This window comes from Paroedura picta, chromosome 8 (assembly GCF_049243985.1).
Source record: "Paroedura picta isolate Pp20150507F chromosome 8, Ppicta_v3.0, whole genome shotgun sequence".
NCBI lineage: Eukaryota > Metazoa > Chordata > Lepidosauria > Squamata > Gekkonidae > Paroedura > Paroedura picta.
In genome coordinates this window covers 24,360,672-24,383,913 of record NC_135376.1, presented here as the reverse complement: position 1 = coordinate 24,383,913, position 23,242 = coordinate 24,360,672, and the positions used below count along the sequence as shown (strand labels likewise).

Genomic DNA, 23,242 nt, shown 5'->3' with positions numbered 1-23,242 from the left:
AAATTTTGCATCCATTTACAATCACCAAAAATAAAATGAATGAATTAGTAAAATATCCTTTACATTAACTGAAAATTATTTCCTTCTAGTATGGGAATGAACCGTCTGGTTAATTAAAATGAACATAAAATAAAATGGGTGTTAAAAACATACAACATTGTTCATTTACGTCAGTAAAGATATATTTCCCTTTTTCGGAAAAAAAAAATATCCTGCTGTGGAGATACAGATTTTCCCCCCTTAACTGGGTTCACAATATTTGTGGATTTGCAACCCCTAGATTGCTTATGGCAACAGATGTCAAGATCTTTAGATAAGATTTAGTAGAGCAGGATATTAGGTTAAATGTCAGGAGATCAAGAATATACTAAAATAACAGCAATCAGAGAAGGAAAAATGCGTTAGGTCTTCCAATCTGCCCCTGAATGAATGTGTCTTCTCTCTTCCATACTTTATACTATTGTTAGTTTTGTACCATGAAGAGATTCTTTAAAACCACAAATATTATCACCAAGCAATGATCATTGCCTTTTAAAAGGAGTCATTGGCTTCTCTTCTTAAAAATATGAAATACAGACCTCTAGTGGCCAAAGTAATGTATTTGAAAGAAAGCAGATTTTGGACCATTTCAAAACTATTTCTCATTGCTGTATAGCATTACCCTAATTTCCCACTGAGTTTGAACTCAGAACGGGGGGGGGGGGGGGGGAGTGAATCTGGCTTATCTTGATTATTTATCCTTTCAATTTCACCACAAAGAATGCAAAATAACCACACATTTTTAGGTGATCATGCTCAGCAACATTACAAATTGGGCAAAATGTCTCTCCAAAGTTCTTGTTTGACTCCCTTTTTCCTAGGTGCTTTTAATCCTACAAAGGATCTTGTGGCACCTTAAATTTTCTTGAAAATGGCTCATTTTGCCATGCTGAGTTCTAGCCAAGAGAGTTTGCCAGTGGGCAAACTTGGCTGTTTCCCAGAAAACTGTCAAGGCTAATATTCAAAGAACCAAAGTACCATTAATATCCTTGACCACATATTATTTTCCATGGGGAGGGGTTCTCCTTATGGCAGGGCTGTGTGTTCCAGAAGCCTTCCCTCCAAAGGGCATCTCCAGAACCGTATTCCATGGGATAGGATGGGCTGCCACTGAAAGTCAAAAAATCTACATGTCAATGCAGAAGAGCTATGCATTTGCACGTGGACATATGTGGATTTCAGTCAAAATTAGTCCCTTAAAACAGACCAAAAATGAACTTGATCCTGCTACCTTATGATTCCAGGGGAAGACATTCACTATGGCCTCCCATTTTTATTACTTATCTTCCCAAACTAGTCATGCAAGTTTCTAACATCAGATTTCTATGTCTATTTACATTAAAGCCTACCAAATATGGTATCTGACATGGAAGCCCTTAATTGTGTTGGCACAGCATAGGCAAGGAGGGTAGGACAAGCTATTAATATGGCTTCTGGTGCAATAACTGGAAAAGAGAGGAAACGGGATCTATGAAAAATTTAATTTCAAAATAAAACACTACAAAAGAAATGGTCTGCTTCCTAAGCAATTTCAATAAGCAGTCACCATAGGTAAGTTTTGGTTTGTGACCTTCACCAGAGACTTCTTTATGCACCATAGGTAAGTTTTGGTTTGTGAACTTCACCAGAGACTTCTTTATCCAGAGACTTCCAGAGAATGTTATGAAAATTGTCAAGTACCATAGAATTGTGTCCTTAGTTCGGCATTACAGTTGGGCAAAATCTTCAGGTCCTTCTTGCTTTGGCTGGCCTGTTCTTTGTTTTTGTTTGTAGCTTGACTGTTATTGATAGGGAACATATTGGTTAGAAAAGTTCGATGTTCTCCAATACAAATAGCACTTACTTTAACCATTCTTGAGTTTCTTACAGACAACTAATACTGCTTTATTTTGAGTGAGATGAGATGAAATCGTTGGCCTGCTAAGATCAATATTGTTCCTTCTGACTATTGTCCTTTCTTTGGGGTATCTGGCAAATTCTTTCTCTGCCCAGTTGCATGACCATTGGGTCCTTTTATCTGGAGGACAAGGCTTGAAACTGGGATCTTTGGGACGTAAATGTTTTTAAGCCCACTGTTCACACACAATCACTCATCGGGGTCCACTTACCATTTCCAGCCTCTCACACATCTCCCCAGACATAACTAGAGTTCAAAACACCACAAATTCTAAAAGGAGTGGGGAATGCTGTATCGTTCTGGCATTTCTCATTAGCAACACAGAAGTGTTAATTTTTTTATTGGAAATGTTTCTGTGTTGTGGCATTTTGGCATAGGAACCCGGAAGTGCCTTTAAAAAAAATTAATTTGGGAGCTCGAGGGGGAAGAAAATTTCAGTCCACAAGAGAACCACTGTGCTGTGATTGGTGGCTTGTTGTGATAAGCCAAGGAGTGGGGCTTGTTTTCCCTTACAGCCTTGTCGGGAGGCAAAAAGCCGCAATGGGACAGAGTGAAGGGACAGAGGGAAAACACAGGAGGGATCTCCCCTATGGAGGTCTACAAACACGGTTTACAATCCCACATTTGCAAGCAGGAGGCCATGCACATTTTACCCCTCTGTGGGGAAAAGGTCTGAATGTCTTCCACAGGAGTCCCCAATCTTTTTGAACTTGTTGGCACTTTTGGAATTCTGAAAAAGTGTGGGAGGCACAGTCACAAAATGGCTGCTGCCAAGACACAAAATGAGGAAAGCACTCATATGATGAAAGGTCAGATTTTTTTAAGAGAGAGAATTGAGAATGGGAAGTAAGGATTCGTCAGTCAGGAGTATAACTTAAATGATCTTTATCAACACTATACCACCTCCTTCTCTAGACAAAAGTTGACTAGTTGCCTCTGAAAAAATATGACAAGAAGAGCAGTGTGTGTGTGTGTGTGTGTGTGTGTGAGAGAGAGAGAGAGAGAGAGAGAGAGGATATGTACAGCAAGGAATTATCAGATTCATGAAAACACTGGCACTTTTGTGCAGGAAATGAGGATGACCTTATGGGAGTATGAGCCACCAAAAAATGCAAAAATATAATAAGCGTGGGAATAAGTATTCTGTCTGCACTGCATTACTGCAACAAACAGCAAAAAGGAAATTAGAACAGTATTTATTTTATAACAGCAAATGTCATCTAGGAACAAAAGATGCTTCAAATGATACAAAATAAATTCCTAAATAATGCGATTTAAAAAATTATTAGCAAAAAATATAGTTTCCATTCCATTCCAAAAATAATTGTTGAGTGAAAAATTTTCCAGTTGCTATTTTTACCTCCAGTTTTCTGTGGTCATTAAAACATAAGAAGAGCCCTGCTGGATCAGACCACTGCTCCATCAGATCCAGCAGCCTGTCTCACACAGTGGCCAACTGGTTCCACTGGATGGCCAACAACAGGGTATGGAGGCCAAGGCCTTCCCCTAAAGTTGCCTCCTGGCACTGGGATTCTTAGTGCCTCTGAATGTGGAGGTTCCCCTCAGTCACCATGACTAGTAGCCATTGATAAACTAATCCTCTATGGAGCTATCTAATCCCCTTATAAAGCTGCTTATTCCTGTGGCCATCACTAGATCCTCTGGCAGTGAATTCCACATTTTAATCACTCTCTATATAAAGTATTTCCTTTTGTCCACCCTGAAGCTACTGTCCATAAACTTCTTTGGATGCCCTTGAGTTCTAATATTTGGGGAGAGGAAGGAAAAGTTCTCTTTCTCAACTCTCTCCACCCCATGCATAATTTTTAAACCTCTATCATGTCTCGCCTTAGTTGTCTCTTTTCTGAACTGGAAAGTCCCAAACTCTTCAGCCTTTCCTCATAGGGAATGGGCTCCAACCTCTTGATCAACTTGGTTGCCCTCTTCTGTATTTTTTCCAGCTCTACAGTGTCGTTTTTGAGATACAGTGGCCAGAACTGTACACAGTATTCTAAATTAAGTCACTCCATAGATCCATACAGGGACATTACAATATTGGCCATTTTATCCTCAGTCCCATTCCTAATATTCTCCAACATAGGCCTTGCCTTTGTCACCCCTGCAGCACACTGGGTTGACATTTCCACAAAATCTTTTTCCCTCTCAGTCTCAGCACATTCAGACACCATTAGTCTATGCTTGAAACTTGGGGGGGGGGGGTTGGTCCTAATGTGCATCACCTTACACTTACCAACTTCATTTGCCACATAGTTGTCTACTCACCTAGACTGTGGAGATCCTCTTGGAGTTCTTCAGAGTCAGGCTTAGTTTTCATCATCAGCATACTAAATAATACTGGCTCAAGGTCACCCAGTGAGTTTACATGCACAAGTGTACAATTTTGAGAAAAGAGAGACTGCTGTGAATTTAATTTTCCCTCTTTTTATGTTAGCTGGTTTTGAATTGCCGTCAGGCCTTATGGACGGGAATCAGGACACGGACACCATGATGGCTTCAACATGGCCACAGCTTTTATTTTTACACACAACATTGTTGGCACAAAACTTGACATGAACTGGATCTTGCCCACTCTGTAAGACATAACTGTTGGCCACAGCAGCATCAGGGAGCCACCTGCATCCACCCCTGGGAATACAGGTCCCCCATGCTGCTGGGTCACCCTATCAAGAGGTGTTCCAACCTATTGTGCCAGAGAGAGGCACAAACCTCCTCTGGTCACATAGGCCACCTGGCTCAGCAAGCTTCCAGCCAACCTACTGGGTGGTCTAACTCACTCCAAGCCGCCCCATTTTAATGGGGCCTCCAGCACTCATAGTTCAATCCCCCGATCAAACTGTCCCTGTCAGGCTCTCTGTCCGTGACATACTAAACTTGGCCACTACACTATTCATTCATAGTTCCAAATCATTTATTAATACATTAAGTAGTACTAACCCCAATATCGATCCTTGTAGGACCCTACTGCTTAGTTCCCTCCCATTGTGAGAAATAGCTATTGATTCCTACTCTTTGCTTCCTATCACTTAAGCAGTTTTTAATCCATGAGAGAACCTCTCCTCTTCTCCCATTATAAGTTTGCTCATGAGTCTTTGGTGAGGTACTTTGTCAGAAGCCACCTTTTAGAACTGTCTTTTTGGTCACTGTTTTCTCTCTCTGTTGTTGCTTTGACAGCTGTTATTGGTTTCATTCTTACTCAAAAGATCCCAGACAATCAGGCATTGCATACTTGACCTGATATGGCCCAACAGTATGTAGGCAATTATATTTAGCTATGTCCTGACATCGCTCAAGTCACAAGAAGTCCATTGCAGTGGGGCAATGCTTCACGTACTGGTCTGTCAAGGATCACACTGAAAGTCAAATAGTTTCTTATACATTCCACAATGTTTGAGATAGAGATTGAAGCACAAAGGAGAGCTTCTTAATTCCCTTTTCTTTTTTTCTTTTCTTTTCTTTTTTTTGCAGACTCTCCCCCCACTTGGGCTTGGCTCACCAGTATTTCAAAATATTTTCCTTTTTTAAATTTAAGCTGCAGAATAAGTTCATCATGTGCATTCTGCTTTCTACAAAGAATAAGCATACCCTCAAATAGTCATGCTGCCAGCCATTTGCAAGACAGGAATAATCTTAACACCAGTCAGTGAAATAAGTCGATCCCATGTTGACAGTCATACAACCTTTCGAAGGGCAGTATGCCTGTTTTCTATCTAGAAAGGTCTTGTGCAAAGACAAATACTGCCAGTTTATGTTTGCTTGAAACCTGGCTTATGGTTTCTGGTTACATGACTATTGTTAATGAAGTTTTCACAGGAAGTTGCCGCCACCCGGTATCTCATCATATTTTTCATTCAGTAGAGCACTGTTTACCTTGTAGAGGCCCAGCATCTTTCTCTGTTATCTCAGGCAGTTTAATTAGAAGGCACGATCATCCAACATAGGAAATGAGTAGAGTGCTAAATGATAGTTGGTAGAGCAGTCAGAAGCACTGCATTCTCATCAATGACTTATTATAATCATTGTAATTAAAAAAAAATAAAAGGTCAAACAGGACGGTCATGTACACCAGGGATTAGCAACTTCCCAGATAATTTGTTGAAAAACTAAGCCTCCAGCAACCGCCCACACACCATTTATTGTCCCGTGGATTTTTTGCCTATTGATAGATGCTACCCATATTATATGGTTACCAGTGTTCCAGCTGGAACTGTGTCTATGGAATTAATTTGCACTAATCAAATGTATTAGTCAAAGGTACGACAGCAGAACAGGCACAGTTTATAATTGTGATGGCTGTGATAGTGTTGTACAACTGCATGTTTAGACGTCAAAAAGTCATATTCAAGAAGTCAAGCTGAGGCAATGTATCCCTTGACAATGCACAGAAGATAGGATGAATAAGGAGGGAACCAGAATTGGGCCCACAAAACTTCTACTTTGTTCATTTCTTTCCATGGGTAAAGCAAGAAATGGTTTTAATTAACTGGCATATAATGTAGTTGCTGTTGTTAGGTGCGAAGTCGTGTCAAACCCATCGTGACAATGATCCTCCAGGCCTTCCTGTCCTCTACTATTCCCCGGAGTCCATTTAAGTTTGCACCTACTGCTTCAGTGACTCCTTCCAGCCACCTCATTCTCTGTCGTCCCCTTCTTCTTTTGCCCTCGATCGCTCCCAGCATTAGGCTCTTCTCCAGGGAGTCCTTCCTTCTCATGAGGTGGCCAAAGTATTTGAGTTTCATCTTCAGGATCTGGCCTTCTAAGGAGCAGTCAGGGCTGATCTCCTCCAGGACTGACCAGTTTGTTCACCTTGCAGTCCAAGGGACTCGCAAGAGTCTTCTCCAGCACCAGAGTTCAAAAGCCTCAATTCTTTGATGCTCAGATCTTCAGGAATCTTCACATTAATTATGCATTAACTAATTAGGGTGATCTTTAAACGCACAGATGAAAGTACCTGATCTGGCAAACAAGTGCCAACTGTTACCCTTTCTATATTTACTAAATATGAAAAGCAGATTCATTGAATTGATAATGATCAATTCAATTGAATTGATAATGATCAATTCAATAAAATCAATTCAATGAAAAATGTAACATTGATTTGGCTATTTTAGAGGGGCCAGGTTACATTTCAGACAGACAGATCTATGCTGATCTACTTTCAATAATCTCCCACAGCAACTGATGTGCAGAATGCAGACATATCATTAGTTGATCTGATGGGTTCTTAAGGAAAAAAATATGCTTCTCCAGGTTTAAAAATGATTGCATGCAATATCTAAAAGAATTTCACACTTTTCATAGATTAATGATGACATAAATGAAATGCATTTTGATACAAAAAGAATGTCTATACTGTAGTTTTTTATAGCTAGATCTACATGTTTTCTAGGAAAGGGGATAATATAGTGCAAGCTCTATATCACATTAGACGTGGTCTGCCATCTTGATTTTACACTTCAGGGAAAATGTAATTCTTCTTTAGATGTCAAACTTTCTTTTAGCTACATTCAGGCCTTCAGACCACTGCAATGTTTGTGAATCTTCCATGTGCTACCTTTGCTTTCATTGGTATTACCTTTGGAAGTGTTAGAAGTTCCTTTAACTGTGGGGAAAAAATCCAATTTGGATCTTAGCAATGCTTTCCCAGGGTAGTTTTAACATTTGGCCACTTGGCAGTTGTGCCTCAAAGTAACATAAAACCTCAAATAGATAGCTGGCAAGGTCCTACAGGTGATAAGTTTCCGGATGTATTTTGCTATTATCTTATCAGTGAGAAAGCTATACAGCTGTTACTTCTCAAGGATTTATGTTGCCGAGAATAATTTTTAATCAATAAGCAACAAATTGCAGGCAGTTTATTTTGTGCAAATAAACATGTGATAGGGTTCCTTTATGTATTTTTAGTTCTGCTAGCTTCTAAACTTTGAAAACCAGGTTGTAGGTTGTCCATCATAAAAAATCAACAGGTGTTTTTTCCCCAGAATTTTATCCCTCTTTCTTTGTGTGAGTGCCTAGCTGCTCAATGCAGTTAGAGGATTTCATCATTCCATCGTTAAAGAATAAATGACCCTGTGAAACACCCATTAGTCTAACTACAGATTGTAGAAAAGCTGTCAGGGCTGAAACCTGCCAGATGGGTCCACACAAAATTCAAAACAAGGACCAAAATCCATGTAATATCTTTTTTCAGCAGCAATGCAGATGACACAAAATGTTGTGCAATCTTTACAACTCCCTAGAAATTTTCATCAGGGCTGATGTTATAAATAAAAACAATTGAGGGTAGGGAAAAGTTCCCCCCCCCCCAGGCCATGCGTGTAGGACCTGCTGCCAGCATTTGATGTAATATTCTGTGCAGGCTTTTGATTTGATGTTTGAGAGGAAGTACTGAAAGGCATAGCCTATTCTCATAGAATTGGAAGGGACATACTGGGTCATCTAGTCCAACCCCCTGCAGAACACAGGAAATTCAGAACTTCCTGCCCACCCCTGGTGACCCCAACAAACCCAGAATCCTTGGCTAATCTGGCCTGAAAGAAATTCATGTGGCAATTTGCATTTTCTTGGGCAGGCAAGGAAGGGCCACAGGAACCAAGTACAGACATAATCCCTTCTGTCCACCCACTAACAATCTGCCTAAGTTCACAGAATCAGCATTCTGTCATTGGCTATCTAGGAAGATCACAGCATAGGGCTAACAAAAGGGAAGCGGTAGGTAGAATCCTAGATACCACTACCTGTCAGTTAAGGTTGTCCATGATTCTGTAGGCAAATATAATCCAACAATTCCCTTTCATTTAATGAAGTTTTCTAATGGAAAACTGTAATGTAAAATAGATTTTTTTAAATGTGGTCATTATCCATGATACTGAAAATGAGGAACTATAAATATGCACTTTAAGATGACTTGTTGAATAAATGTTTAAAATTTGAGGCAAAGCACGTTACATGAGGAAATGCAATGTGTGCCATCAGTAACCAGGGGCAGCCCTGCTGGTGAAAAGGCCAGCTCCTGTAGTACCCTGGAGTGGGCCCAAACCTCCTTCTCCCATTCCACAGGGCGCAAGGGGACTGGAGCAGGCCACACTTGCCATTGCAGGGGTTTGTGAGCAGGCCTGTTCTCATCCCCTCCCCCCCTCCCCTCTTTTCTCACCCACCCTGCTCTGTGGCAGAACAAGCCAGCTCTTCTTCCAGCAGGGAAGAGGAGGAGGATGGGAGTGGGGGTAGGAAAAGCAGTTGATTGGTCCCTCAGTGTGGGGTGAGGGCCAGTTGTCCTCACATCATCTGATATTAATTATGGATTAAGACAATTTCATTAAAATTAACATCCAATCAAGTTTCTAGTATTTATTGCTTTCAATTCTATCCCTTTAAAATAAAGAGGTATGTTTTAATTATTGCTCTTTAATCTTAGTAACGTATCTGTATCAAAAAATTGGATCCATATCCGATGATCATTCTCAGATTAAAGCCAGCCAAATGTGCCAACCAACATCCAAAGAAAGAACAGTTCTATGAAAGGCTGCTTTGGGTTTCAAAACTTGCTCAGAGTAGAAAGTAGAGAGAAACTGGATGTTGGGTGCAAATCCTGCAAGCCTTGGTTGGCTACTCATTGACCATTTCTGCATGAGGAATTTGCCCCTGGACAGCCTTTGAATGTTGGAGGCTTTTATAGCCCTCTCCACATGATGTCACCTACATCCTGAGGCAGTCAAGGAGCTGAGTTAAGTTTTGGCCATTTTAAAATCGTGATTAGAGAAATTGCCAAAACTGGATTTACCACCCTCAATCGCCCCTTTTCTGTTTTCTGGAGGTGGAGAATATGCTGGGAAAGGGGGGGGGGATGGGTGATTGAGCAGCCTTCTCCCAATCATACAGGGGTCTGACTGCTTTGTTTTTAAACCAACCATTCACACAAAATGTCTTTTTGGGCTTCACTTAACATGTCCAGCCTTCTCACAACTCTGGCAGGTAAAAACAGTCCCGTTTGTGTTTTCTGGAGGTGAATCTTGCCCAATGTTTCTCCTTATTGCAACTTGTATTCCATGTGGCTTTACTACATGCAGGCCCCATGATTCCCATCACATCATTTTTTAGTCACCAGAAGAGAGTTCATTTTTCAATTGAAAATGCCTATTACTTTACAACATCTTTTCCTAATACAAAATGTTCTCATTCTACATATCTAAGAAGTCCTCTGATAACCAGCAATAAACAGGATTTATATAGTTCCTTCAAGCCATTATTTTGTTAGATTTCACATGCATTGCTGCATTGATTCTGATCCATATTTATTTTAATAAGAATGATTATTTTAATAAGAATGCTGGAGCATGTCCACATTTGTTTGAAGCATTAGGCTTGTTAATCAGAGGCCAATTAGCATTTGGCAAGAGACTTGTAAGAGTTCAGATTGGCAAGTTTCTGAACACAGGGGTTTTGTTTTCATTAGTAGCTTGTACATCTCAGTGATCCAAAATGACCTCTTAAGTGATTCACTAAAAACACATACAATCCCGTTGTTTGTCTTGGTCTCCAAAGAGCAGCCAAAACATAATCCTGGGAAAGAAAGTTAGGCAGATACTTACCCTTTTTACTCATAATGTAACAGAATCTGAAAACTTTAGTACCTCGCATTCAGACTATGATTAGAATTTACATTAATAAGATAATGCAATGGAAAGAACAATATTTAATGTATTCTAATTGTCAGGGGAGGGGGGGCAATTTTTCCTTAGATCCAAGAAAAACATTTACACCTACAAGAAAGATATGGCAATTTTATAAAATTTTGTTACATTTATGTCTAATTAAAGGCTTAGCCTGTCCTCCAGTACATGTATTTATTTATTCAAAATGTCAGTCCATTTGTCCCCAAGGCAGCATATATGCAAGGGATTAAATACAATGTAACACTGCTTGGTCCTGTGGCTGACAGCAAAGGCCAGGTACCTCTGCAACTCCTGGGCAACTGGCATTTGAATGGTCTGGTTTCTGCAGGGAGGGGAGATGTAAGCTTCCTACTGTTGCAGAATATCTGACCATGAAGTTTACTTTTGGAGAAAACATGTTCATGGCCCATGAGGATCCACATTGAGGAGGGGATAAAATATTTGGAAATTTCTCACACATATCCTCAGAATTACACTTAAAGGCTCAAGCAAGTCAATTTTCCATCCACTCTGTTAATTTAACTGACTCTTGATTGCTCTCAAGCTTGTGCTTTCAAAAGCATACACATTCTTGAGGCCATGCTGTTGTTGTTTTTAGCTGATTTGTGATGCCTGGGGGCTTTGCCCAGTGTACGTGGAAAGGACTACCTTGTCTGTCTGGATGGCCTGTTTTGTCCTGTGAAAAGTTCTGAGCAAGGGGAGGAAGTTGCCATGCTGGTGGGGCTCATAGAAGACTTCTTTGTGCAATCTTATACAGAGAAATTCTTCATAAGACTGCACAGTAAGTCAACAGATAACTAAAGCATTAGGTTATCTGCATTAGTATTTGGGAGCGAAATTATTAACTATGTTTAAGGTAACCCAAGTTCAACCCAGAAATCAAATGATGTGTCTTTGTTCCATAGTTTAGGGACAAATGGTTCTAAAGGTCTCATGGAACTCTTTTATGACTACCGGTCTCCAAATGGCTCCTATCTCCTAGTGATAGCCACACTACATTGATCAGATTTCCTGGAGAAAATGGCTGCTTTGGAGGTAGGGGTGCCAGCAATGCCTCCTGGCAGCAATGCACACTTTCCATCACCACTCCGTTGGACAATGAGACAAATAATCTTTTTAATCATAGATGCCACACTTTATGACATCACTTCCAGGAAAAAACCCAGAAATGGTATCACATCATTCCAGAAATCCTACAGATGTCACATTCAATGTGATGTCACTTCTGGTGGGGAAATAGAAATGACATCACAACACTCCAGAAATTCTACTTCACTTCCAGTTTCCGCAAAAGTGATGTCACTGCACAAGTGATGATAGCGCCCCCATGTCTCCTCATCTCCTGCTGAGTGGCAGCCACTGGCTGGTTACTGTCTGAAGGCTTCTGCTATAATTCTTAGCAAGTATTAGATGTGTAGATGTTAGGAATGCATACTTATTGATCCTATGACCTATTCTATTTCATTTCATCTTCACGCCTCCCCCACCCCCCGTCCCCCCAATCCATCTCTGTTTGGTCTGGGAATGTGAATGGCCAGCCTTGGATTGCATCATAGTAAAGACTGTTTGGGCTTTTAAGATTTTCCATGTTTCATGGGTTCTCATGGGAGCAGGCCTGACTGTGGGGTTATATGCTGAACCTGCTTTGTTGTACCTCAGTTCCAACAAAGTATTGTTTAGGTTCACTTGCTTGCTTTCAATAAACTCAATCTTTTGCATCAAGTCAAGGATTTGTGTATTGGGCAGAAATTGGGCAATATGCAGTATGCCACATTGAGATCTCCCCCCCCTTCCCAAGCATCACTTTTCTGAGGTTCCACCCCCAAATCTCCAGGAATTTTCGAACCTAGAGTTGTCGACCCTGTGTGCCAGCCATCATTGCCTGAACATCAAATAATATGCTAAGAGTTCTATGACATTTCCCAGTCCTAAGAGACTTTCTTCATTAAAACCTCTGGGACTAGTTAGCCATAGGGCACTAGTTAGCCAAATGGGCAAACCTGCCTTAGCCACCATGATGCCTCAGAATGTTTAGCAGTGATCCTATGTTCTACCTCCTGTTCTTGTCAACTATTTAGGCCAATTGTAATTCTCCTCCCCTAGAGAAGTGCAGAACAGGTAGAAAGGGCCACATTCCCAGAAAATGTAGGAATTCAGACTCAATCCATGAGTGATATCTCAATATTTTAAAACACTTTCTGTGACTAGTATCCACCTTTATTGTGCAAAGATGTCTTGAATGCATTTTCAGTAGCTTTAAAGGTACTGGCAACACAAAAATAATCACTTTCTCACTTTTCTTCCTCAGGGGAACTTGGCATCAGATTTCCAAGTATCCTCCATCTGAACTGATCAAGATGACCGTGAATGTGTCCAGCGAAGAGGAATATAAAAGAGTCCATGTTGACTGTTCCCAATCCGGAAGGCATGAGTTCATATACATCATGGTTCCAACTGTGTACACCATCATTTTCATCATTGGTATATTTGGAAACAGCTTGGTAGTGATTATCATTTACTGCTACATGAAATTAAAAACTGTGGCAAGTGTCTTTCTGTTGAATTTAGCTCTGGCTGATTTGTGTTTCCTAATGACCTTGCCCTTGTGGGCTGCCTATACTGCCATGCAGTACCAGTGGCCTTTTGGCAACTGCTTATGTAAATTGACTTCAGCTGCAGCAACCTTTAACCTGTATGCCAGCGTGTTTCTCTTGACGTGCCTTAGCATTGACCGTTACTTGGCGATTGTGCATCCAATGAAGGCCCGACTTAAGCGTACCATGTTCATTGCTCAAATAACTTGCATCATAATCTGGCTATTGGCAGCCCTTGCGAGTTTACCTGTGGTCATTCACCGAGGTGTGTATGTCATTGACAACACCAATGTGACGGTATGTGGGTTTTGGTATGAGACCTTCAACAACACCACTCTGAAAGTTGGGTTAGGCTTATCCAAAAACATGCTGGGATTCTTGATCCCCTTTGTGATCATTTTAACAAGCTACACATTAATCTGGAAGACGCTGAAAAAGGCTTATCAGATTCAGAAGAACAAGCCAAGAGGAGACGATATTTTTAAGATGATTATCGCCATTGTTCTTTTCTTCTTCTTTTCTTGGATTCCTCATCAAATATTCACATTTTTGGATGTGCTGATCCAGCTCGGCGTGATCGTGGATTGCTCCACTATGGACATAGTGGATACAGGTATGCCCTTCACCATCTGCTTAGCTTACTTTAACAACTGTCTAAATCCTGTCTTTTATGGCTTTTTTGGGAAAAAATTTAGAAAATACTTCCTTCAGCTTCTCAAATATATTCCCCCAAATGTCAGACACTCTAGTCTGACAACGAAGATGAGTACTCTTTCCTACCGACCATCAGAAAACTTAATCCTATCTGTCAGGAAAAATGGTGAGCTCTTGGACATTGAGTGATGGTTTGACAAGATGGGTCTTCTCTTCTGCAAGAACCAGGCAAGAGTCATGCTTCTCGTGCTCCCAGCCACCCAAGCTTAACATAGTAAACTACCTGAGGCATCCTTCAGCAGAAATTGAGCAATGTCCTTTCATTTCATATTGCTAAAAGGATTGTTGGTTGTTTACACACAAGCACTAACAGAAGTATGGAGAGAGTGCCTACCAACATTCTGCCTTGGAATTCTGAAATGCAGAGCTGGAAAGAGCTGGATTTGCTGGAAAGTGCAATCGAATTGCCTATTTCATTCTAGGCATGCGATGAAATTGGCTTGAACGTATGGGAACAGTTCCAGTCTGAGCAAGAGTCACAGAGAAGGCTTGTCTTCAAAGTGCTGGAAGGAAAGGAAAAGTCATGCAGTTTTGCAAGGAATGTTAACATTGTTTATTATACCATACTCAAATGTAATCAAGATTGACCTGTAACACATAGGCATATATAATATATACATAACACAAAGTTCATTCCAATGTCAGCAGAAAATTTTAGGCTGTCAGAATTGTGCCTGAATATACTGGTAGTATTGGTAAAATTATTTATGGCCAAAATGTATATATATAAAGCAAAATGAACATGAATTATGTAAAATAATATTTCTGTTTCTGTCATGACGTTTCTGATAAATCCATTGCTAAATACAAATCAGTGCCACAAGTTCAGAAAATAACATTGATTGAGGGAAATGGTTGCTTCCATAAATGTAGTTCTCTTAGAGCTATTAGGGAAATGCATATTTAGGAAGTGAAGATTAAAGGTGTTATTTACGCATATACTTAAGCCTATTACAGAAGCGAACGTTTCTTCCCAACAATATGTGCTATGGACGAGATTTATAAGAGCACCAGTCCACACGTCTGGAGGAATACAATGATAAACAGTGGATTGGTGTTCTCAGAGTTGATCATGCCACCTATTGTAATATGCTGTAAGTGCTGGCTTAGTGCAACACGTCATACCTTGGATCAAGGGTAGTCAAACTGCATTATACCTTAGATCAAGGGTAGTCAAACTGCAGCCCTCCAGATGTCCATGGACTACAATTCCCATGAGCCCCTGCCAGCGAATGCTGGCAGGGGCTCATGGGAATTGTAGTCCATGGATATCTGGAGGGCCGCAGTTTGACTACCCCTGCCTTAGATGCTGGAGTTTTTTTACCCAAAGAAGCATCTTTTTGTCGGTGGGTGGGAATACAATCTATCAAGGAGATCTACACAAAGAAACACATTACATGAAATTCACTGTCATGGGGAAATGATTCCTCCTAGACCAGTTTTTAGTGTTCCGGTTTGGAAAACATGTGGCTTTGACTTATTTCACAGAGCTCAGTGAGCATGTAAGTGGGTCCCAGGTATTTTCCAGTACAAGCAGAATGGAGCCAACATTTCATCAAAAGAACTTGTTATGTGGGTCTGGCTATTCCTTCAATACTGGGCATGCTCACTGGGCATGCTCACACAAGCGGACACAGAATCACTGTACCTGGGGTTGTCAACCTCCAGGTGGTATCTGGAGATCTTTCAAGATTGCAGTTGGTTTCCTGACTGGAGATTAGTCCCCCTGGAGAAAACGACTGCTTTTAAGAGTGGACTCTTTGGCGCTATACCCCTCGCATGGGATGAGAGCACCACTGTGTTTCCACTACCATCTTCTACTGTGTTGACTTTGTGGCATTATGCCTCCTTCCCAATCCCCCTCCCCAGGCTTCACACTTAAATCTCCAGAAATTTCTCAACCCAGAGTTGACTACCCTAATTCCAAACACCCAGCATGGGATCGATTTTAATTGATTCTTTGCTAGTTCATTAAGCATGCCAGGCAGGATGTTGCTGGTATAAAGAAAAGACCAAGCAGCAGGCAAACCTAAAATGGGTTATTCACACAGATATGGAATGATGTCATCTCAGCGTCTAGTGAAAGTTCATCCAAGTGTTCCTCATCAAATTTTATTTAATTTCTTGTATTATATACTATGAACGGTATGTGCAGGCAATCTCTCCCCACACACACGCACAAAAAGAAAACTCATATTCTATGGGGAAAATTGTGTTCTCTGGGTGAATGGACAACTAGCTTTCTGTGTGATCCAAGCTGATAGAAACATTGCAGCCACAATAATGGAAATAACTGGAGTATATCAGCATACAATGTAAACAATCCCCTTTGCCACACACAGCTTCTTCTGGAATGCACCAATTGGTTACAATCATAACTATGTATACTCATAATTACCCTCCTTGCTATTGAAATATGTTTTAGATTTTGAATCCTCCCCCCACCTTTTCTGGAAAACATTTCTCCTTAAGGGAGAATACAACCAGTACATGCAATATGCATTTGTTTGTCTTAACATTAAAATCATTGTTGACATTAATAGATGGCCCACGTATCAAACAGGATAATACGGATTTGAATTAATGCAGGAATGCCTTTTCCTCTTCATTGCTACCTACTACAGAGAATAAAGTTATTTTCTGCTGGCAGAGTTCTTTTTTAAGTGCTAGCTTGCTGCAATTGTAAATAAATATATTTATTTCTATTTATTGAATAATAAAACATTTCCCCCCTCTTGGAATGATCATAAATGTATATAGCATAAAATAGGGATGTGCACAAATATATTCATTCTCATTCTTTTTTTAAAAATCTGATTCATTTTCATTAGTACCCTTTTTATTAAAAAAAGAAAAGTATTCCTTGTTCATTATTTATTAGTTTTGTTTCCCTGTTTTCCCTCCTCCTCACTTATTGTACAGGCAGGTAGAGACCGACACATAGTGGGTAGAGTTGTGCAATCTGACCACCAAAGTGGCCATTCCCACCCATAGCAGCCAGCACCGTGCTGCAGGGTGGGGGAGGCGTGGCGCTGGCTGCCACAGGTGGGAACAGCCACTTTGGCGGCCGAATCGCACAACCCTAGAAGCATAGAGTAACTTTTCATCCCTATCCACCCACCTTCAAAGTATCTTGAACAGTCTTTCCAGTGTGACCCAGATGCCATGCCTCAGTGAACCCTGAGCAAAGGTACCTGATGTCACGCACTCTAGGACTACATTTCCCAGTGTGCACAAAGGCACAAAGCCTAGATCAAAATGGCATCCAGAGCATCAGAGGAATTAGAAAGCTGAAGGGCAGAAATACTTGACCCCCATCTGTTCTTTGGGGTCAGCTGTAGCCAGGGCGCTCACACCAGCACTATTACCAGCTGACGCAATAAACGGGGAGGAGAAAAGATTAAATGTTAGCCATACTGTCTTCTTTCCCTTTTCCCTCTTACCTAATCAAACTAGACAACCAGGTGTCAGAATTACAAAGAGATTAAAATATTAACTACTATAATGTTAGATTCAAGTCCAGTAGAACCTTTGAGGCCAAAAAAAATTGTGGTAGAAGCTTTTCAGGAGACAACACACTCTTTCCTGATGAAGGGATTTTGACTCCTCGTTGATCTCTAAGTGGCCAGTGGACTTGAATCTAGCTCCTCTACTGCAGACCAGCAAGGCTACCATCTTGATAAGTGTTATCAACTTTAATGACTTAAACATAAATGACATCAATTAAAATGACTTTTTTTATTTTATTGGTTAATAGCTGCATGAACATCCCTTGTGTAAAGTGTATGTATAGAGAGTAGATCATAGTATAAACATTCATCAATGGTGATACGGGGAACACTGTGCTCCCTAAAAGTGCATTATTGTTTTGTGAGTGTTTTTACCTCAATGCATGCCTTCAAACAGCTGAAACGGGCAATGCAACTGCTGTAGCTGTAGATGAGTTCCCCCTGGAATTTACCTCTCCTTTGACCATTTCTTTCATCTAAAAACAAGGTAAAGGTATCCCCTGTGCAAGCATTGGGTCATGTCTGACCCTTGGGGTGACACCCTCTAGTGTTTTCATGGCAGACTCAATACGGGGTGGTTTGCCAGTGCCTTCCCCAGTCATTACCGTTTACCCCCCAGCAAGCTGGGTACTCATTTTACCGACCTCAGAAGGATGGAAGGCTGAGTCAACCTTGAGCCGGCTGCTGGGATTGAACTCCCAGCCTCATGGGCAAAGCTTCAGACTGCATGTCTGCTGCCTTACCACTCTGCGCCACAATATGACATATAAATAGAAACTATAACAGTTCAGTGTGGCCAAAGATGATCCTTTTCATTTGATGAATGTGTCAGCATAACAGTACAACATGCTAATATATGTTGTTTGTTTTATGTGTGATGTTTTGTTGTATGGTATGTTAAAACACTATAAAGCCTACCTATATTATAGATTTAATGTCCATAAAAGCTGTGAAAGATGCCGTCCATATTAGATTATGCTATTCCAGGGTTTCATCAGAATTGTTTAATCTGTTGGATGTCTGTATCCTTTTGTATAAGAACCCCTAACCCATGGTACTGTCTGTGAATCTTTGCCAATGCAACTTTAAAATTAACAGTTCCATTTGAAGAAGAATCACACTCTTCAGTGGGCTGGCATATAACTCTGTTAAAGCTTCTACTGTCAATCATGTATCAAAGCATGTATGTTGGTCCTCAAATTACCTCTGTTTTTTCTGTATGGATAGCAGCTTTACAGCTAGAGTACAATGAAAGTTAATGTAAGAGTGCACCAATGCATCCACACAAAATACTAACAAAACTTTTCTTACCATCCTTAAGGGGGGGGTTTCCCATTATTTCTCCAGGGCTTTCATACCTGAGATGATCACCGTTCTGTCCCTTACACCTACCATGTGAAGCAAGTCAGGCTGGGAATAAATGGTTGGCAGTCACATTAAGATCCCTAGCCCAGGAAGATACCTGATTGTAGGTCTTCCCAGTCCAGGAACACTTTGGTACATTATATTGTCACTTATAGTCCTTAAAATAAAATAAAAAGATGGTACAATTCATGTAACAAGATCACAGGTTTCAATTTAGTGAAAAATCTCCATTAGTATAGATGCCATCAGTTGGGTTTCTCCCCTCCTCCCTCTGTAACTCATAATCCCTGCCAAATGCTGCTTCCAGGTGGACCCTCAGGAAAAAGCATAATAGGAGAGTTGAAGGGCTGTCATAGGAGAGGAGGTGTCACCAAATATTGTCCCCCTTCTTACAGCAGAAATGTACCAGTGGATCCAACTTACAAATTTAGAAAGATGTTTTAGTGCAAATCACAGAGTTGGATATTCATGTCCTTCTTTCTTTCAATGTTAAGGCAAAGTACTGACACTAGGGCTGAATCTGCACTTACTTTGTTTATTCCGTTGTGGATCCTGCTAAATCCAGACCGATTTGAACTGGGGTCTTCCTTTCCCCCCCCTCTCCCCATTGAATCAGAAAAATGTTCTGCACATGGTTAGGTAAGCTCAGAAGGGAAGGGGGGAGTAAGTGCAGCAGGAGCCTCTTTCTTTCTTTTCTTGAACAAGGGGGAGGAGGATTGGAGACAGCAGAGGAGGGAGAAAAAAAACAAGAGGCAAATCTCTACTGAGAGAAGTTTAGGCTTCTGGAGCTTCTGCTGAGAAAAATTAGGGCTTCCCCTTTAAGCCTGGAAACCAGGAACTGATGCCCTGGCTAATCAGGGCTTCTCTACCACGGAGTTCAGCAGCAAATTTGAAACAGACAGAGCTTCACATGCTTTCTCGTGCTTTCTCAATCCGATTCTTCAAATATTGAGGGTTATATCCACTCTAGGATATTGCAGGATAAAGGTAGGGTCACTCTGACTCAACCATGCTTGTTGCAGAGGGAAAATTTAAATCACCCAAAATCAAAAGGAAATCGCATTCCATGTAGATGGCAGGGACTGAAATGACCTGGGATTGCAATAAAAGCTCCATGCAGATTAAGCCCAGGTTGGATGCAGTCAGCATTTTCATGTTTGCCTAAGTCTCCTTACATGGGGACCTCCTTTCCTGTATTTCAATAGTATGGCTTGATCCACTGACTGACCACTTAATATTCTATTCTGGACATGTCTGAAAAACAAGGAACAATGAGACCTGAATTTGAGCCATTACAGAAATCAATCCTAGCCATAGCCAAGCATACATGTTTAATCAGCAACATGAATGAAATGCTGTCTTCTAGAGTAAGCATTTTGCATGTGCAATCTGTAAGTTGTATAACATGCTATGTTGTTTATTGAGTCATTTGTTTCTTGAGAGCTATTCTGTTCAATGTGATGTACCAATTGTGACATATTTGGCAGATTCATTGGATCATTCATAAAACATGTATAGTAGTCATAAATACAAAAGCTTTTCAGTGTGTAGCATCAACAATCAAATTATCCACTCCTAAAAATAGTGGATAGTGCCAGTGTTAAACATTAAAATGTATGAATTGTAGAGTGGAACATAAGAGACGATCCAATGAAAACTGAGCTATTTCTCATGAGGTAACAGGTGAACATGAAAATCTAGACTCTTTGGTCATACACTGAGACCCATCAGATATGATTACAAAGTCTTCTTACTCAGAACTCAAGACGACATGTCACAGTCCACTGTGAACATCCAAAGATGAAACAAAGGGTTTCTCAGCCATATTTTGGATCAAATATCCCCCATCACAGGCCATCAGCCACTATTGTCCTGCCATGTGTTTGACCACTCCTACTCTGTTCTTAGAAGCCCTAGCCTCATCTATAAGTTTGCCAGCTTTAGATTGGGAAATGTCTGGAGACTTTGGGAGTGAAGCTGGGAGTGAGCAGGATTTGGGGGAGGGAAGATCCTCAGTGGAGTATAATAGGGAGTCACATCTTCCAATGCAGCCATTTTCTCCCGGGGAATTGATTTCTGCTGCTTGGAGGTGAGCTGTAGAACCAAGAGCTCCAACTGACTGACCACTTAATGTACTATTCTGGACATCCTTACTCATCTCCACGTGCAGCAGAATGAAGTGGAAATAAGGTTGTAATGGTCTGCTGTACCACATTTGACTGCAGATATATTGTTAAATGTTTCCCAACATGAAGAATTCCCTGCAAGTAGAAAACCAGCAGAAAATTCAAACATGTGCCCCAGAGCTCAGCCTGTTTTGCCAAAATTCTACTGCCTCATTCTGCTACATGGGTCAGCCTAAAAAAGTGCAGTCCTCAAGGACAGGGGTAGTCAACCTGTGGTCCTCCAGATGTACATGGACTACAATTCCCATGAGCCCCTGCCAGTGTTTGCTGGCAGGGGCTCATGGGAATTGTAGTCCATGGACATCTGGAGGACCACAGGTTGACTACCCCTGCTTAAGGACATCAGTCCACTATATATGGTTGGAGGGCAGCGTTTATAAAGTAATCCTCTTCAAAAAAAACTATATTGTCCCATGAATTAGCCTCTGGTACTTTCAATAAATCACTTCATGCCAGGTCTTTCCCTATGACAGAAGACTTCCTGCCTGTCCTGAAGTTTCCTTTGAGCAATTTATGCTTCTTGCTGGCACTCCTTTGGGATATCAAGGGAGAATTAAATAGCCATCATCATGTCACTCCAGGAATCATCAGAAATTATATTGTTTTATCATTTCCAGCAACCCCTAGAGTGACATGACACCACTTCAGATTTCCCTAGAAATGATAACCCATTTCCCTAGAAATGTGCACCAGTCGCACCCTCCCTCCTCTCCACCACTCACCACCTGCCAGATGCCAGTCATCTACTGGCAATCCTATGAGAGACAGCGTGGGGTAATGGTTAAGAGTGGCAGCTTCTGAACTGGCAAACTGGGTTTGATTCGCCTCTCCTCTACATGCAGCCAGTTGGGTGACCTTGAACTATTCACAGTCCTGTTAGGGATGTTCTCACAGAGTAGTTCTGTCAGATCTCTCAGCCCCACCTACCTCACAGGATGACTATTGTAGAGAAAGAAAGGAAAGGCGATCATAAGCAGCTTTAAGACTTCTTCATGTAGTGAAAAATGGGGTATAAAATCAGTTTGAACTGCAATCTGCCTATGAGGGTCAATCAGTTTAAATTGCATGTAGACAACTTACTCCCTTCTTTATTGGACCTCCCTGGGAGTGTGCAGCCAATATGGAGACAGAACCCTTCCAATTAGGGCCAATAATGGGGCTTATCTGTCCTCTTCTTCCTCTTCATGCTGCTTGCTGAGTGGAAGAGGTGCTGGCCTCTCTGAAAGGCCTTACTGCTGGTAGGTTACTCCATTCTCAGCCTCTTCCCACCTTCCATCTCCCCCCAAGCAAGGAAGGAAAGCCAGCTGCTTCCATTGCCTCCTGTGTTGGTCTCAGGTTTCAGTTCTCGGCTGGAAGGAAACACAGAGGAGCTGCAAGGGAGGCAAAGATAACCACTATTTCAAAAACAGGATGCCAATGGATATGGAGAATGCAATGAATGTCTTAACTCAGTACAGTAAGTCAAGCGTTCCTTCAGGCAGTCTAAGGGTATCAGCAGAAAGTTGTGTCCACAACTCAGGCCTCCATGCCACAAGTTAATATAGGCTGTCAGCAGCCTCTCGGTCCTCACTCTGTGATGACTCCCAGTCTTCTGCAGTCAGCAACTGTCTTGTTAACATGGTGTGGTGCCTTTTAGACTGGAGCTCTCTTCCAGCACACAGCTGGCATTGCTTAATTGGCTCAGGTGAGCCAGGTGGGCTGACAAGGCAGGGAGTTGCAGCTGGAGAATGAGCCGATTAATGAGGAGCTCCTGCAACAACTTTGGAATCTAAGCCCTGATTTGCCTGCAGCTCCATTCCCTCCTGCTTGTCAGAGCTCTCTGCCTATGAAACATCTGGCTGAGATATGCTCTCAACCAGTTGAGACTCTGGTGAAGCTGAGAGCTCCTGGCAAGGCTTTTCCTTTAAGGAGTCCTCCCTAACAGGACTTGGGCTCACAACACCTCCCCATGGTACTGCAGCTGGCCATTAGAGCTCTCTTTGCTTTCCCCCACTCTCCATCTCCTCAGAGTTGCTGGTGGTATCCAGCAGCCTTCCCCATCCAGCCTTGCCCTTGGGAGATGGGTGAATGGGAAGGAGGCAACCCTCCCTAGCCTTACCTGTACGCCTTGTCATTTGGGTGATGTGGGGATGAGATGAGGCACTCCCCCACCGATCTTCCCTACCCAGCCTGGCCCAGCCTTTGGGAGATGTAGGGGGCAGGAAGAAACCAACCCACTCACCACCACCTTTCCTACCTGGCCTGGTTT

The 23,242-nt window shown here is 41.5% G+C and overlaps 1 protein-coding gene across 7 annotated transcripts in view; it reads left to right on the top strand.

Moving 5' to 3' along the window:
• AGTR1 (angiotensin II receptor type 1) overlaps positions 1-14,873 on the top strand; it is a 40,411-nt gene extending 25,538 nt beyond the window's left edge. For 6 of the 7 annotated variants that reach the window (XM_077348730.1, XM_077348735.1, XM_077348731.1 and 3 more), the window contains one exon: positions 12,935-14,873. In XM_077348730.1, the coding sequence (XP_077204845.1) occupies positions 12,984-14,063 (1,080 nt within the window). In that variant the 5' untranslated portion in view covers positions 12,935-12,983 and the 3' untranslated portion in view covers positions 14,064-14,873. Of the gene's footprint in view, positions 1-11,413; positions 11,662-12,934 lie in introns of those variants that run through there. The other variant, XM_077348734.1, reaches the window with a different exon arrangement.
• The last annotated feature ends 8,369 nt before the right edge of the window (positions 14,874-23,242 follow it).